General features: G+C 51.5%; 1 protein-coding gene across 1 annotated transcript; it reads right to left on the reverse strand.

Moving 5' to 3' along the window:
* Positions 1 to 5,680: 5,680 nt before the first annotated feature.
* Positions 5,681 to 13,511, reverse strand: NPAS4 (neuronal PAS domain protein 4). The gene is made up of 8 exons (XM_030571195.1): positions 13,269 to 13,511; positions 12,749 to 12,897; positions 12,198 to 12,300; positions 11,530 to 11,779; positions 10,916 to 11,025; positions 10,680 to 10,818; positions 8,978 to 10,239; positions 5,681 to 7,375 (listed from the first exon to the last, which is right to left on the reverse strand). The coding sequence occupies exons 1-8, from the start codon at positions 13,441 to 13,443 to the stop codon at positions 7,347 to 7,349; spliced, it is 2,217 nt and encodes a 738-aa protein (XP_030427055.1). The 5' UTR covers positions 13,444 to 13,511; the 3' UTR covers positions 5,681 to 7,346.
* Between the last annotated feature and the right edge of the window lie 1,358 nt (positions 13,512 to 14,869).

The raw sequence follows: 14,869 nt of genomic DNA on the forward strand, positions 1-14,869 counted from the left end.
GCAAACTAAGCCGATTAGTTGTCCCATCCTCAGTGCCCATGGAGAACAATTGAACACTATCTATAGCAATTTATCTCCAATTTGTCCACATCTTTCCTGCTGCACCCAGAACTGGACACTGTTCTCCAGCTGAGACCTCCCCAGTGTCCAGCAGAGTGGGGCAGTTACTGCCCATGTGCTACATAAAACACTCCTGTTAATACATCAGGGTTGGGGCAACACCCTCAAACACCCCGCCCCCATGGCACAACACAGCCTTGCAGAGGCACTGCCCTCTATTGCCCCCATCCCACCTCTGCTCAGAAGCCACTCTCCCATGGAATGTTTTAAACAGGGGTTCCCTTGGGAGGGGTCTCATTTCTTACAGTATATCAAATTAGTCCTTTGCCACTCAGGTCCCAGCCTTGTTTCTGGGCTCCCACAGCCCTCCTTGGGGTCTGACTGATCATTCAGGCCAGCTGCAGCCTTCAATCAGCCTCTTTGTACAGCCTCTTTTAATCCTGTCCTTTCCCGCAGGGCTGGGAGAGGTCACAAGCAAGCAGGTATCTCCTAGGGACGTCTCTTTCCAGCTGTCTGTTTCTGTGCCCACACAAAGCCCCTGGGCTCTCCAGTGACTCTTCCTTTTTATCTCCAGGCCTGCAGTGATTTTTTTTAAACTATCTGTGTATTTAGGTTGGAAATTTTAACAGGCCTACAAATCCTTGCCATGTAAGTATCAGAAACCAAACAATCATTACAACAGTTAGCTTTTGTTAAGAGACAGTGTACAGGACTGTAGTCATCAGATCTTTCTATTTAACAGTGGGTTACCATATTATAGAGTGCCTTTGCTACCACACCTGGGATATGTCCCTTCTAGCGATAAACGAAGTGAAATCTCTGTGCACACATATTTAACTGACCAGGCATGTCTAGCAAATGTTAATAGTCACAACATTTGGACCAGCATGCTGAGGGTTTTTTTGCAGGTGACTTTTGCAGGTGACTTTGTCTGAGCATTGAATAAAAAGTAGCCAAATATCTATCTGTTCTCCTTCGCTGGGTATGTATTTGGTGTGTTAATTTCCCTCTAGCCTCAACCTCCCATATTGTTTGATAAGTTCCTGGAGGACAGGTCCATCACTGGCTATTAGCCAAGATGGTCAGGGATGCAGCCAGGTGTCCTTAAACCTCCAGAAGCTGGGATGGGGGATGGATCACTTGATAATTGCCCTGTTCTGGTCATTCTCTCTGAAGCATCTGGCATCAGCCACTGTCAGGAGACAGGATAATAGGCTAGATCAGTGGCTCTCAACCTTTCCAGACTACTGTGCCCCTTTCAGGAATCTGATTGGTCTTGCATACTCATAGACTCATAGACTCATAGACTCATAGACTCATAGACTCATAGGTCAGAAGGGACCAATCTGATCATCTAGTCTGACCTCCTGCACAAGGCAGGCCACAGAACCCCACCCATCCAATTTTATAACAACCCCTATCCCAGGATAGAGTTATTGAAATCTTCAAAATTGGTTTGAAGACCTCAAGCTGCAGAGAAACCACCAGCAAGTGACCCGTGCCCCATGCTGCAGGGGAAGGCGAAAAACCTCCAGGGCCACTGCCAATTTGCCCTGGAGGAAAATTCCTTCCCGACCCCAAATATGGCGATCAGCTAATCCCTGAGCATGTGGGCAAGACTCACCAGCCAGCACCCAAGAAGGAATTCTCTGCAGTAACTCAGTTCCCATGCCATCCAACAACTCCCCGCAGATCATTGAGCAGACCTATCTGGTGGTAATCCAAGATCAATTGCCCAAATTACAATCCTATCATAAAATCCCCTCCATATACTTATCAAGCTTTGTCTTAAAGCCAGGAAAGTCTTCTGCCCCCACTACTTCCCTCGGAAGGCTGTTCCAGAACTTCACTCCCCTAATGGTTAGAAACCTTCGTCTAATTTCAAGTCTAAACTTCCTAATATCCAGTTTATACCCATTCGTCCTCGTGCCTACATTAGTACTAAACTTAAATAATTCCTTTCCCTCCCTAACGTTAACCCCCCTGATATATTTATATAGAGTAAGCATATCCCCCCGCAGCCTTCTTTTGGCCAGGCTAAACAAGCCAAGCTCTTTGAGTCTCCTTTCATAAGGCAGTTTTTCCATTCCTCGGATCATCCTCGTAGCCCGTCTCTGAACCTGTTCCAGTTTGAATTCATCCTTCTTGAACATGGGACACCAGAACTGCACACAGTATTCCAGATGGGGTCTCACCAACGCCTTGTATAACGGTACTAACACCTCCTTATCCTTGCAGGAAATACCCCGCCTGATGCATCCCAAAATCGCATTTGCTTTTTTAACAGCCGTATCACATTGGCGACTCATAGTCATCCTGCTATCAACCAGCACCCCAAGGTCCTTCTCCTCCTCCGTCGCTTCCAACTGATGCTCCCCCAACGTATATCCAAAATTCTTATTATTAATTCCTAAATGCATAACCTTGCACTTTTCACTATTGTATTTCATCCTATTTCTATTACTCCAGTTTATAAGGTGGTTCAGATCTTCCTGAATAGTATCCCTGTCCTTCTCCGTATTAGCAATACCTCCCAGCTTCGTGTCATCCGCAAACTTAATTAGCACATTCCCGCTCTTTGTGCCAAGGTCAGTAATAAAAAGGTTAAATAAGATCGGTCCCAAAACCGATCCTTGAGGGACTCCACTAGTGACCTCCTTCCAGCCTGACAGTTCACCCTTCAATACGACCCTCTGGAGTCTCCCCTTTAACCAGTTCCTTATCCAACTTACAACATACCCCTAAGTTTCACTTCCTTTTAAAACTACTTGCTTACAAAATCAGACAAGGGTCACATCACACGATGATTGAAAAACTGCTGACTTTCTCCTTTTTACCATATCATTATAAAATTAATCAACTGGAATATAAATATTGTACTTACATTTCAGTGTACAGTACACAGCAGCAGTTCTCAAATGTTAGTAACCTGAGGCCCTACATTTTAATTTTAAATTTTTCATGAGCCCCTGCTCAGCCCCAGGCCCCACCCCTGCCCCCTAAGGCCCCATCCCTGCCCCTCCTCTTCCCTGCCTCTTTCTGCCTCCTCCTCCAAGCCTGCCAATCCCCACTCCTCCCCCGCCCTCCCAGCACCTCCTGCATGCTGCTGAACAACTGTTCCCTGGAAGGGGGAGGAGTTGAACAGTGAGGCTGGTGGACCCCTTGGAGTACCCTCACAGACCACCAGGGGTCAGTGGACCCCAATTTGAGAAATGCTGGTATATAGAGCACTATAAACAAGTCACTCTCTGTATGGAAGTTTAATTTGTACTGCTAGTACTTTTTATGTAGCCCGTTGTAAAACTAGACAAATAGCTAGATGAGTTTCTGTACCCCCCCGAAGACCTCTGCTCCCCCCAGGGGTACACATACCCCTGGTTGAGAACTACGGAGCTAGATGGATCATCGGTCTGTCCCAGCGTGGCTGTTCTTATGTTCTTAATCATTCCTCTGTGATTCGGCAAATTTGCTTTTTCCAGTTAGAGGCCACCAATAACCGAGGATCTAGGACAGGGGTCAGCAACCTTTCAGAAGTGCTGTGCCAAGTCTTCATTTATTCACTCTGATTTAAGGTTTTGTGTGCCAGTAATACATTTTAATGCTTTTAGAAGGTGTCTTTCTATAAGTCTATAATATATAACTAAACTATTGTTAAACATCAGAGGGGTGGCCGTGTTAGTCTGGATCTGTAAAAGTGGCAAAGAGTTCCATAGCACCTTATAGACTAACAAACGTATTGGAGCATGAGCTTTCGTGGGTGAATACCCGCTTCAGAAGTGGGTATTCACCCACAAAAGCTCTTGTTCCAATACGTTTGTTAAACTATTGTTGTATGTAAAGTAAATAAGGTTTTAAAAATCTTTAAGAAACTTCATTTAAAGTTAAATTAAAATGCAGACCCCCCCAGACCGGTGGTCAGGACCCAGGCAGTGTGAGTGCCACTGAAAATCAGCTCGCATGCTGCCTTCGGCATGCGTGCCATAGGTTGCCTACCCCTGATCTAGGAGCTGATGAGAGCTTAACTCTTCATTTCTTCTTGTGTGGCCATTTCCACTAGGAGGAGCATTACCAAACAATCGCTTGGTAATAAATACAGGCCTGGACTGATTTTAACCAAACAACCTATCTGCCAGGTGTCTAAACAGGGGAGGTGGGCTGAATGAGTCCCAGGTGGCACTGGACCCATTACTCGTAAAGGAGCCAGTCAGCTGGTGACAACATTCCAGAAAAAGATTTGCCTTTTTCAAAACAGCATCACACTGTTGGCTCTTATTTAATTTGTGATCCACTCTCACCCCCTGATCCTTTCCAATAGTACCACTGCTTAGCTGACGAGTCCCATGTTGTAGCTGTACCTTTGCTTTTCCTGCTTACATGTGATACTTTGTACTTGCCTTTACTAGATTCCATCTTGTTGATTTCAGACCAATTCTCCAATGTCTCAAGATTATTCTGACTTCTAACCTTGGCCTTGCAGTGCTGGCAGCCCCTCCCAGCAACTTTTATAAGCATACTCTTCACTTCACCAACCAGGTCATTAATTACAATATTGAACGGTACCAAGCCCAAGACAGACCCTGGAGGGATCCTACTTGATATGGCCTTGCAGTCTGACAGTAAACCATCAAGAACTACGTTTCGCGTACAGTCTTTCAACCAGTTGTACACACCTGCCTGATAGGAATCTCATCTAGACCATATTTCCGTAGTTTGCTTATGAGAATGTCTTTACTAACACTCAGATATTGCATGTCTACTGTTTTTCCCACATCCACTTGGCTTGCTATACAGCTCCTGCGCTCCACCCAAGAGGCATCTGCATCTGGGAGATGTGAGATGGGTCCCTACAGAAACAGCTCCCACATTCCACCCTAGAGGCAGCCACGTTTCAGCACTGGGTGAGGGATCCCTGTATAATCAGCCCCTCCCCACCCCCACCCCAGCCCAGGAGCAGCTACATCTCAGTGCCAGATGAGGGAATTCCGATATAACCAGCTCCTGTGCTCCACTCCAGAGATAGCTGTATCACCACAGCCACAGGTTAGCAATCCCCCACCTAATCCATGTGCTGAGGGCGGAGACTCTAGCTCACTAACTTGGCATTAGGCCACCATGCCTTTGGTGCTGCTGACATGGGGGCTGATGCACAGCAGAACAGGTCTAGTTTCACCTTGCAGGGGGCAGCAGTGCTGCTAAGATGGGGTAAGGGCGAGGAGGTCTTGGTCACCACCATGCCATGCCCTGTAGCAGAGAACCAGGGAATCCTTGCTCAGGCTCACAGGATATGGGGATACCTGGCATAATAGGGGCCCTGATCTCGGGGTCTGTGCAATGCGCAGCTCCATGGGGGCTCTGGGCTCAGTTGAGGTTTGTGCATCATCTGGCCCAATAGGGCTCTGATCTCAGTCGGGGTCTGTCCAGAGCCTGGTGCAATGGTATCCCCAATCTTGGTGGGTGTCTGTGTAGCTCCTGGCACAAAGGAGGCCACCGATCTCAAATGCAGCCCAACAATACAATTACTCACCCTCTCCCGAGGAGACAGCTTAAGAAATGCCCCACGTCACTTTTGTTAATTTCAGTTTTATTACAAAGATTTTGGCATTACAAATGCACTCACAGCGACACACACCGAAGAACGACTCCACGTTGTCCATGACCTGGTGCACAATGATCCATATATATAATATAGAGATATATGTACAGCGATGGACACAATGATCTTTTTTGTTTTGAAAAAAGAAATCCCGTCGTTTTCCTTTACAAATATACATGTGTCTTACAATACTCCACATTTCGGCAATGTGCGAATTGGTAAAGAGTTAGAGGATTCAATCCTGATACTTGAGCGTAGACAACTCTACGGTTAGCGACAATGGCGCCTCTCTGGGCGTCACATCTTAACATTTGTTTATTTTTTTTATCAACACCCCAAAAAGAAAGGAAAAGGGGAGGGGGAAAACCCATGCATCCTGATGTCTCACAGTATATCCCTGTCATGGCACAGAGACTGCGCCCAACTCAGGATCCCACTCTGGAGAAGTTATAAAATCATTCTTGTGGTTTTTTTTTAAAAATAAAGATCTCTATATATTTATATCTATAAACATTTCTGTTTTACACTGGTATATTTCACCGTGCCCCGCCCACCCCAGGTGGGGGAGAGGGATGCTTTTGGTGCCAGGAATCATTCCGAGTAGCTCACTCTGGTGACAATGTTAAGCTCTGATCTGGAAAATGCTTGCAGGGGATTATTCCAGCCAGGGTGAGTTAACATTCATGGATGACATTTCAGAATGAAACAACAATTCAAATGACTCCTGCTGAACAACGATCTCACTCAACGCTGAGAGTCTCAAAACTAGACCAGGGGCTGGAATGTCAGTTCCTTCGGGTAATGACTTCTTAGGCCCAGATCCTGTCTGACATGGATAACACAGGCTGGAGAATTTCACCCCATTACCCGAGACTGAGTCCAGTGATTTGTGGTCAGGCTAGAGAGAGTCACCCAATCTGGGTTTACAGCCCACATGATGGAGAGTCCATCACATCCCCAGGCCATTTGTCAATCACCCTCCCCACTTAAACATTTGCCTTTTATGCATTGTTCAGCTGCCCCTGTGCAAGAGACTGTGATCAAGCCAGCTTTGACAGTCTCAGCCTAGAATCCCAGCAGAAGCCTCATGGTGAAATGGACGTAGCCACAAACACTGTATTTTGCCCCGGCAGCTCTGAGAAAAATCAGAGCTGGGCCAGTTGAATCTAGGGATTTTTGTTTTTGGTCAGGAACAGAAATGCAATTGCCAAAAAAATGCCTGAACAGCCATGGGCCCTTACTGCGGTAGGTTAGATACCACCTACGCTTACCATTCTCTAGGGGTTCAGAGGGGTGGGGAGGCCAAAGCCAGGCCCACCCATGCCTTGTTCCAACGCTGGGTTGAATGCACGAGGGGGGCAGGCCTTGGGGAGAGGCGACCGTAGTATTTCTTATTAAATTACATACATATACTCACTACGAGTGAATACAGTTCTATGTGTAAAGCCACGTACAATGGTCCTTTCAAGAGCTCTGGTTGGCAACTCTAGCTTCGACAGCATGATGGTGGTCTTCTCTTTGGGGGGGCGTTATAAAAATGCTAGTTCTTCACCCAAAGCTCACCCCAGGGATGCCCAGCCTGGCGCCCCCTCTGGATGTGCACGGAGTCAGGTCTCAGCTTGAGTATAGGTGAAAGAAGCTCCTCAAAATATGACAATATGCCATACTTGGTGAAGTAAGTCACAGACTTATTTCAGAACGAAGGGTCACTTTCGCTTCCATCTGCGGGGAGACACAAAGCAAAGGGGATGGGGGGTTAGAGGGCACGGGGCATCCCAGCCAGCACCCACCACAAAGACAGACCGTGCTCTTCCCAACCACTGTCAGGCCTGACGGAGCCAGGACCAGCCTCCTCATGGATCTCCACTAGAGGGCGACCTGCTCCACAACTTTCCTCCCAGGATAGCTCCCTGGGAGAGGTTATTCTCCCCTACTTTCACAGGGGGGAAACCTCAGACATGCAGCGTGACAGAATCAGGAGCAGAACCCAAGAGTCCTGATCCTATACTCTAACCACTAGTCCATGTTCACTCAGTACTGGGAGCAGAACTCAAGGATCCTGGCTTCCAGCTTGCCTGCTCTAACCCACTAGATCCCATCCCCTCCCAAGCTGGGATACACTAGGAGTCCTGGCTCCCAGCCTCCTGCTCTAACGGCTAGTCCCCTCTGAGCTAGGATAGAACCCAGGAGTCCTGGCTCCCAGCCTTCTGCTCTAACTGTTAGTTCCCTCCGAGCTGGAATAGAACCCAGGAGTCCTGGCTCCCAGCTTCCTGCTCTAATGGCTAGTCCCCTCCGAGCTGGGAGAGAACCCAGGAGTCCTGGCTCCCAACCCTTCTGCTCTAACCCACTAGATCCCATCCCCTCCCGAGCTGGGATACAGGAGTCCTGGCTCCCAGCCTCCTGCTCTAACGGCTAGTCCCCTCTGAGCTAGGATAGAACCCAGGAGTCCTGGCTCCCAGCCTTCTGCTCTAACTGTTAGTTCCCTCCGAGCTGGAATAGAACCCAGGAGTCCTGGCTCCCAGCCTCCTGCTCTAATGGCTAGTCCCCTCCGAGCTGGGGGAGAACCCAGGAGTCCTGGCTCCCAACCCTTCTGCTCTAACAGTTAGTTCCCTCCGAGTTGGGGGAGAACCCAGGAGTCCTGGCTCCCAACACTTCTGCTGTAACCCACTAGAGTCAGGCCCTCACTCTCTAAATCCCTTGCCAGCCCAGTTGCTCATGTGCTGTCCCCAGGTAGAAGCACCATGCAATGCTGGCCTTGGGATGAATACCCCAGGTTAGTGCTCAGGACACCTGGGTTCAATTCCCAGCTCCATGGCTGCCTCCCCATGTGACACTGGGCAAGTCACTGACTCTTTTGGGGCCTCACTTTCCACCTGTAAAATGGGTAGGATAATCCTGCCTATGTTTAGAGCTTGTGAACTTGTTGGGACAGGGACTGTGTCTGTGCAGTGCCCAGGCTCACGGAGACCCTGATCTCGATCAGGATTGGTTCAGTGCCTGGTGTGACCAGCCCCCGATCTCATTCTAGCTGCCTTACATAGTGTCCTGGTAGCAGTTTTGGAAATGGCCACCCAGCTGAACTGGAGCCGTGGCAAGTGTAACCGGGGAGGGGCAGGCTACGTTTTGGAGGGCAGGGGGCAGCATGCGTGTGCCTTAACTGATGGCAGATGTGCTGCAGTGCAGGGTTGCCCCCCTGGAAGAGTGATGTGCCCCATGGTGGGGGCAAATGGGTGGCCAACAGGGGATCCCTACAATCCATATCCATGCAGCCTGAGCTCCTGCACTGACCCCCCACCCCCAGCTGGCACTTTCTCTGCCCCTTACCTTCATGGAAGCTGTCTTGCAGGTGGCTCTGGAGTTGATACAACTCATCTAACCCATCACAGGGCGACCTTGAGGCACATGTCTCAAAGACTGTTTCATAGGAGGCCAGTTCTTCCAGAAAGCACTGCTCTTCTGGAGACAGGTCCGTGGAGGGCGAGGGAGCCAAGGTCCCACTGCCGCTCTCTTCGGCGTCCAAGCTTAGTGGACTACTGACGTTCCCACCACAGAAGTGGTGGTGGAGGGGGCACCGGACACCGGCGCCACTCTTCTCGAACAGAGAGGTGGACAGGTCCTGGAGAAGGTTCTCCACGGAGTCCTCTTCCAGGAGGCTCTCCTCGGGGCAGGAGAGGAAGGAGAAGTCAATGCTCCTCCAGCTCTTGAGGGGCTGGAAGTCCAGGCAGGGGCTGGGCATGCCGGCCGGCAGGGAGGAGCTGCGGCTGACCTGGTCTTGCTTTGCCTGGAGGGAGAGCTCCGTGGAGTGGAAGGAGCTGAAGTCTTCAGCCAAGCTGCTGATGTGCCTGGCCAGCAGGTCAATCTCAGTCTTTTCTTTTTCAGAATATCTGAAGAAGGTCTGTTTGATGGGTGAGGCCTCCGGGGTGAGCACCCCCTCGGGCACCATGGGCACATCAATATAGAGGGGGGCTCTGACCTCCGGCAGCGTCATGATGGTGCAATCCCCATTACCGGGGCTGTCAGGAGTGGGCGGCAACTTCTCATAGAGAGCACTGCAGTTCTCTGGAGGGTAGAGGAGCTCGGAGGAAATGGTGGTGGGAGGGGAGGTGGCTGTGGTGGAAGGGTAGGACTCCTGGGTCCCGAACATGAAGGTGCAGCCCTGGTGGGGCGTGTAGGGAGGCGTGCAGACAAAGTCCTTGGCGGAGCCACCTGGGTTGTCCCTCTGGAAGGCTGGCTCATAGGCAGTGGGGAAGAACACATAGTTGAACTCGGTGTCTTTGCCTGGCTGGCCCTGGGTGGCACTGGGGGCCTCCTCCACGGAGGAGAGATTGCCCGGCTCCATGGCCATCGATGCTCCCTCGCGGCTCAGGCTGGTGCCCTCTGCATACTCCAGGCTGGCAAAATCGAAGGAGGGCACTGGGGCGGCACCGGTGGGTGTGCTGGACAGGGGTGTGAAGACCTGGTCAGGGCTGGAGAGCTGCGCCGGGGACAGCAGCCCCTCAGAGTATGGCGGCCCGGCACTTAGCACGTAGGCCACCTGCGGCTCCTCCGAGGCCAGCTGCTGACGCAGGCACCAGGCTTCTGAGTCACTGGCAACCAAAGGGAGGCAGGGTTAGTGCTGGAGATGGCAGGAGTGATCCCCCCCAGCTCGGAGCTCTCCAGTACATCCACCTGTTGCACCAGACACACAGACCGGGCTCTGGACAGGGAGTCAGGACACCTAGGTTCTATTCCTAGCCCCCGACCCTGGGCAGGCCTCTTCTCCTCTCTGGGCCTCAGTTTCCCTTCACACCAGCTGTCTATTTAGACTGCGAGCTCTTTGGGTCAGGGACCGTCTCTAGTGCTGGGTCTGATCTCTGTCAGGGGCTATGCAACACCCGGCCCGATGGAGTCCCTGACCCGGCCTCGGGCTCCTGGGTTTTAGCCCAGACCAAATTAGGACCTGATCCGAGAAGCTGCTGAGAGCCCAGGATCTTCAGTCTGGCTTGGGGCCCTGTAACCCAGGAAGAGGCTGGTTGCATGTAGATACCTGATGATGTAGTTGTGGCAGGTGACGGGGATCTCAGCACTCTCCATGCGTGCCAGGGAGTAGATCCAAACCCAGTTGACACCATTCTTGGTCTGGAGTCGGATGACCATTTCCACCTGGGGCTCACCAGCATCGCCCACTGCAGGAGGAGAAAGAGGGCAGGGGGTTAGTGTCATGGATCCTCAGGAGCCCAGCCCAGCCCTCAGTCGCTTGTGGGGAGTGGAGGAGATACTCACACAGGCGGCAATGCTGGGCTGAGGCATGGCTCAAGTCCTCTGGGTGCATCAGGCTGTACCACGACCGGCATAGGAGCTCACTCTTCTCAAAGCCCAGATGGAAGATCACACTGCGGGGGAGCCAAGCAGAGGAGATCATTGAGCATGCACAAGGAGTGGAGAACGACCCACAGAGCAGCACCGAGCTGGGACTCAGAACACCTGGCTTCTACTTCTGGCACTGGGAAGGGAGTTGGGTCTAGCGGGTTAGAGGTGGAGCCAGGACTCCTGGTTCTCCTCCCCGCTCTCCCATTCCACTGGAGCCCGTCCTTCCCATTCTTGCTGCCTCTGTTTCCCCTCCTGATCTTTGAACAGACGGAACAGGGATTGCCTCTCATTCTGCATCTGTGGAGCTCCTGACATGATCAGGGTCCCTGACCTGGATCAGGGGCCCGTCTATCCTGGTACCCCATCTTTTATAGCTGCCCAGAGCAGGGTTAAAGGTACCCCAAAGATATGGGGTAACCACTCCCTGATTTTCTTCCTAACCCCCTCACACAACTCCTTATGCCCTAAATCAGGACATGCCAGAAGGTCCATCCTCCCCCTCTGCTGAAAGCTGAGCCCCTCCTCACCTCTCTGAGATGTCCAGGATGGCCAGGTCCTTGGTGTGCCGGCTCTCAAAGGAGGCCAGGAAGAGTGAATTGTGGCTGAGCCGTGGCTTGGGCTCTAGCGGGGTGCAGAAGGCCATGAAGACGGGGTTGGTGGACCAGTAGGAGCCGGGCGGTGGCTGATGGAAGCGGCCTCGGATTAGCACCAACTTGTTCCCCGCACTCTGGCGCCGCACGGTCTTGGAGGTGTTGAAATGGCACCGGAACAATCGGTCTGGAAATCAGCAAGGGGAGAAGAAGGTGAGTGTGTGTGGCAAACGTAGGGAGCCTGGGCACGCAGGGAGGGAGAAGAAGTTAATGCACTGGGAAGTGTCACCTCCAGGAATATTAGATTAGTACAGGAATGAATCGATCCTCACATGCCCATCTCTAGCTATCCACCCAGCCTTATATAAACCCATCTACCCATCGAGCCACCCATCCATCTCCCCCTCTCAGATTTCCATAGAGGCTGCACTCTCTCCCATTTCTCTGTCTATGTGCATACTCTGCATGGATGTCTCTACCCTCTGTCCCTCCTTGGCCGGCCACTCAGATGCTCCTCTGTGCTCTTTCTCAGTTTTCATGCTCTTCCCAAGTGGCATTGGATGCAGAATAATTTCAATGCAAGCCCCAATCACACAGGGACCCACCTGTATCAGTCGGGGAGGGCAGCGCCAGCTGATTCCTCATCACAAAGTGGTCGGTGGGGTCAATGATGTCATAAACACTGTCTCCTTGGGCTACCAGGTCCACCTGGGGGTGAGGTAATGGAGAGATGTTAGCTCACGCTGCCGTGCAACACAAGGAACAGGCTGATCGGAGCTGAAGCCCTAGGGTTGGCAACACACATCACTATGCCAGGATTTCTATGTGGTCATATAACACAGATCGGCATTTGACAGGTAGCTGTGTATTTATGCTCCACAAGCTATCAGTGTCTGTGTTAGAAACACTGCTTAACAACAAGCACAGGGGAAATACACAGTGAGAACCTCACTGGTTAACTCTAGAAACAGTCATTCCTTTACCTATCCATCCCCATATCTATCTATTGATCGATTGATCTCACATGCATCCCTCTAGCTATTCATCCATCCCCATACACATCCCCTCTCTCCCCCAGCTCTGTAGTATGTACAGGAGCGGAAGAGTCGGTTGTGTGGATAATCACCACCAGCCACCGGCTCGCCGGAGCCCTCACCATCGAATGTCCCAGGTGCTCGGCTACGTTCTCCGAGACGTAGATCAGCTTCCCTTCACCGGTGAACGCCAGGAGGAAGCCTGGGAGCGTCTGCAAGAACTCTTCCAGGTCCTGGGATGACAGCAGGCTCTCCAGCCCTCCCAGGGCACCTGTTGTGGAAGAGGAGGGGGAATCAGGATACAAAGCCATTTCCATGCATTGCAGCCCGGCAGTACCATGGACAGCGACTCGCTGCAGCCACTGACTCGGGAGTCTGCACCTTCAGAGCCATGGACAGCCACCTGGACGCAGTGCCCCAAGGCCATGTAGCTTCAGCACCACGGACAGTGCCACGAGCCTTTTACCCCTACCCCAGCCCCACTGGCTGGATGCGCCCCAGGGCCAGACACCCACCGGGCACTGGTGTCTAACAGGTGTCTGCCCGGGCACATTGGCTCCTCACTTCTCCCTGCCCAGTGCCAGCCAGACAACGTGCCTCTCTCTCTCGCTCTCACACACACACACTCTTGGGGCTGGTTACCTTTGGCGAAGAAGATGGACTTGCGGGTATAGATACATGCCAGCGACATGATGTGCAGGTAGGAGAGCCGAACTTTGTCCCCTTCCGGGATGGGCAGCAGCTCCTTGAGATTGCGGATCTCGGCGTTGATCTGGTCCCGCCGCGCCTTAGAGGCGCCCTTGGTGGAGCGGTACATCTGGGCTTCTCCACGCTCGGCGGCGGTCGGTCGATCGGTCTGGCTGGCTGGCTGTATGGCTCCCAGATTCCTCCCGGCAGATCTGGTTGAGAGCCTCAGCCTGCATCCCGGCTTTTATAGGCTGCTGGGAGTGTGGGCACTGGCATGGCAAGGAAAGTGGGGCGGGAAGATTTGCTCAGATCAATGGAGACATGGCTAGGAAGCTGCTCCCCCCTCCCCTCTCCCCCCTCCTTCTATGTGCTGGGGAGCCACACGTCACCCTCTCCTCAGTGACGTGCTCAAGTGAGGGAGGGGGAGTGGAGGAGGCAGGCACAGAAACACACTGCACCGAATTAGGAGAAAAGCAGCCAGAGAGAGACTTGACTGTTGGAATCACATCTAGCTCCAGGCTGAGTCTGCCCCTGCTCCTTCCCAGAGTCAAACATTAATTCTTACACTGACTTCTTGGTGAAGTGTTCTGTAGGGGAATCTAATTTAATCCTATCAATTCATCCATCCCCCTTCCATCTATCTACCCCTCTATCCATCCCCCTTCCATCTATCTACCCCTCTATCTATCCATCCATCCCTTTCCATCTATCTACCCCCAATCCATCCATTAATCGCCCTTTCATCTATCTACCCCTCAATCCATCCATCCATCCCCTTCCATCTACCCTTCTCTCCATCCACCCCTTCCATCTATCTACCCCTCTATCCATCCACCCCTTTCATCTATCTACCCCTCTATCCATCCATCCATCCACCTTCCATCTATCTACCCTTCTCTCAATCCACCCCTGCCATCTATCTACCCCCATCATCCATCCATCCCCCTTCCATCTATCCACCCTTCTCTCCATTCATCCCCCTTCCATCTATCTACTCCTCTATCCGTCCATCCTCCTTCCATCTATCTACGCTTCTCTCCATCCACCCCTGCCATCTATCTACCCCTCTGTCCATCCACACTTTCCATCTATCTTACCCCTCTATCCATCCATCCATCCCCTTCCATCTATCTGCCCCTCTATCCATCCACACCTTCCATCTATCTACCCCTCTATCGATCCATCCATCCACCCTCTATATATCCATTCCCCTTCCATCTATCTACATAAGAATGGCCATACTGGGTCAGACCAACAGTGGCCAATGCCAGGTGCCCCAGAGGGAATTAACAGACAGGTAATCATCAAGGCATCCATCCCCTGCTGCCCATTCCCAGCTTCTGGCAACAAAGACTAGGGACACCATCCCCTGCCCGTCCTTGCTAATAGCCATTGATGGACCTTATCCTCCATGAACTTATCTAGTTCTTTTTTGAATCCTGATATAGTCTTGGCCTTCACAACATCCTCTGCAAAGAGTTCCACAGGTTGACTGTGTGTTGTGCGAAAAAATACTTTCTTTGTTTTGGCAGCAAAGAATCCTGTGGCACCTTATA

Source organism: Gopherus evgoodei, chromosome 7 (genome assembly GCF_007399415.2).
Source record: "Gopherus evgoodei ecotype Sinaloan lineage chromosome 7, rGopEvg1_v1.p, whole genome shotgun sequence".
Taxonomy (NCBI): Eukaryota; Metazoa; Chordata; order Testudines; family Testudinidae; genus Gopherus; species Gopherus evgoodei.

Coding starts and splice junctions, on each gene's coding strand:
- NPAS4 (XM_030571195.1), bottom strand. CDS start 13,443: ATGTACCGCTCCACCAAGGGCGCCTCTAAGGCGCGGCGGGACCAGATC. Junction 12,301..12,748: donor AGCACCTGGGACATTCGATG/GTGAGGGCTCCG, acceptor CCTCACCCCCAG/GTGGACCTGGTAGCCCAAGG. Junction 11,780..12,197: donor GCCCTCCCCGACTGATACAG/GTGGGTCCCTGT, acceptor GCTGATTTCCAG/ACCGATTGTTCCGGTGCCAT.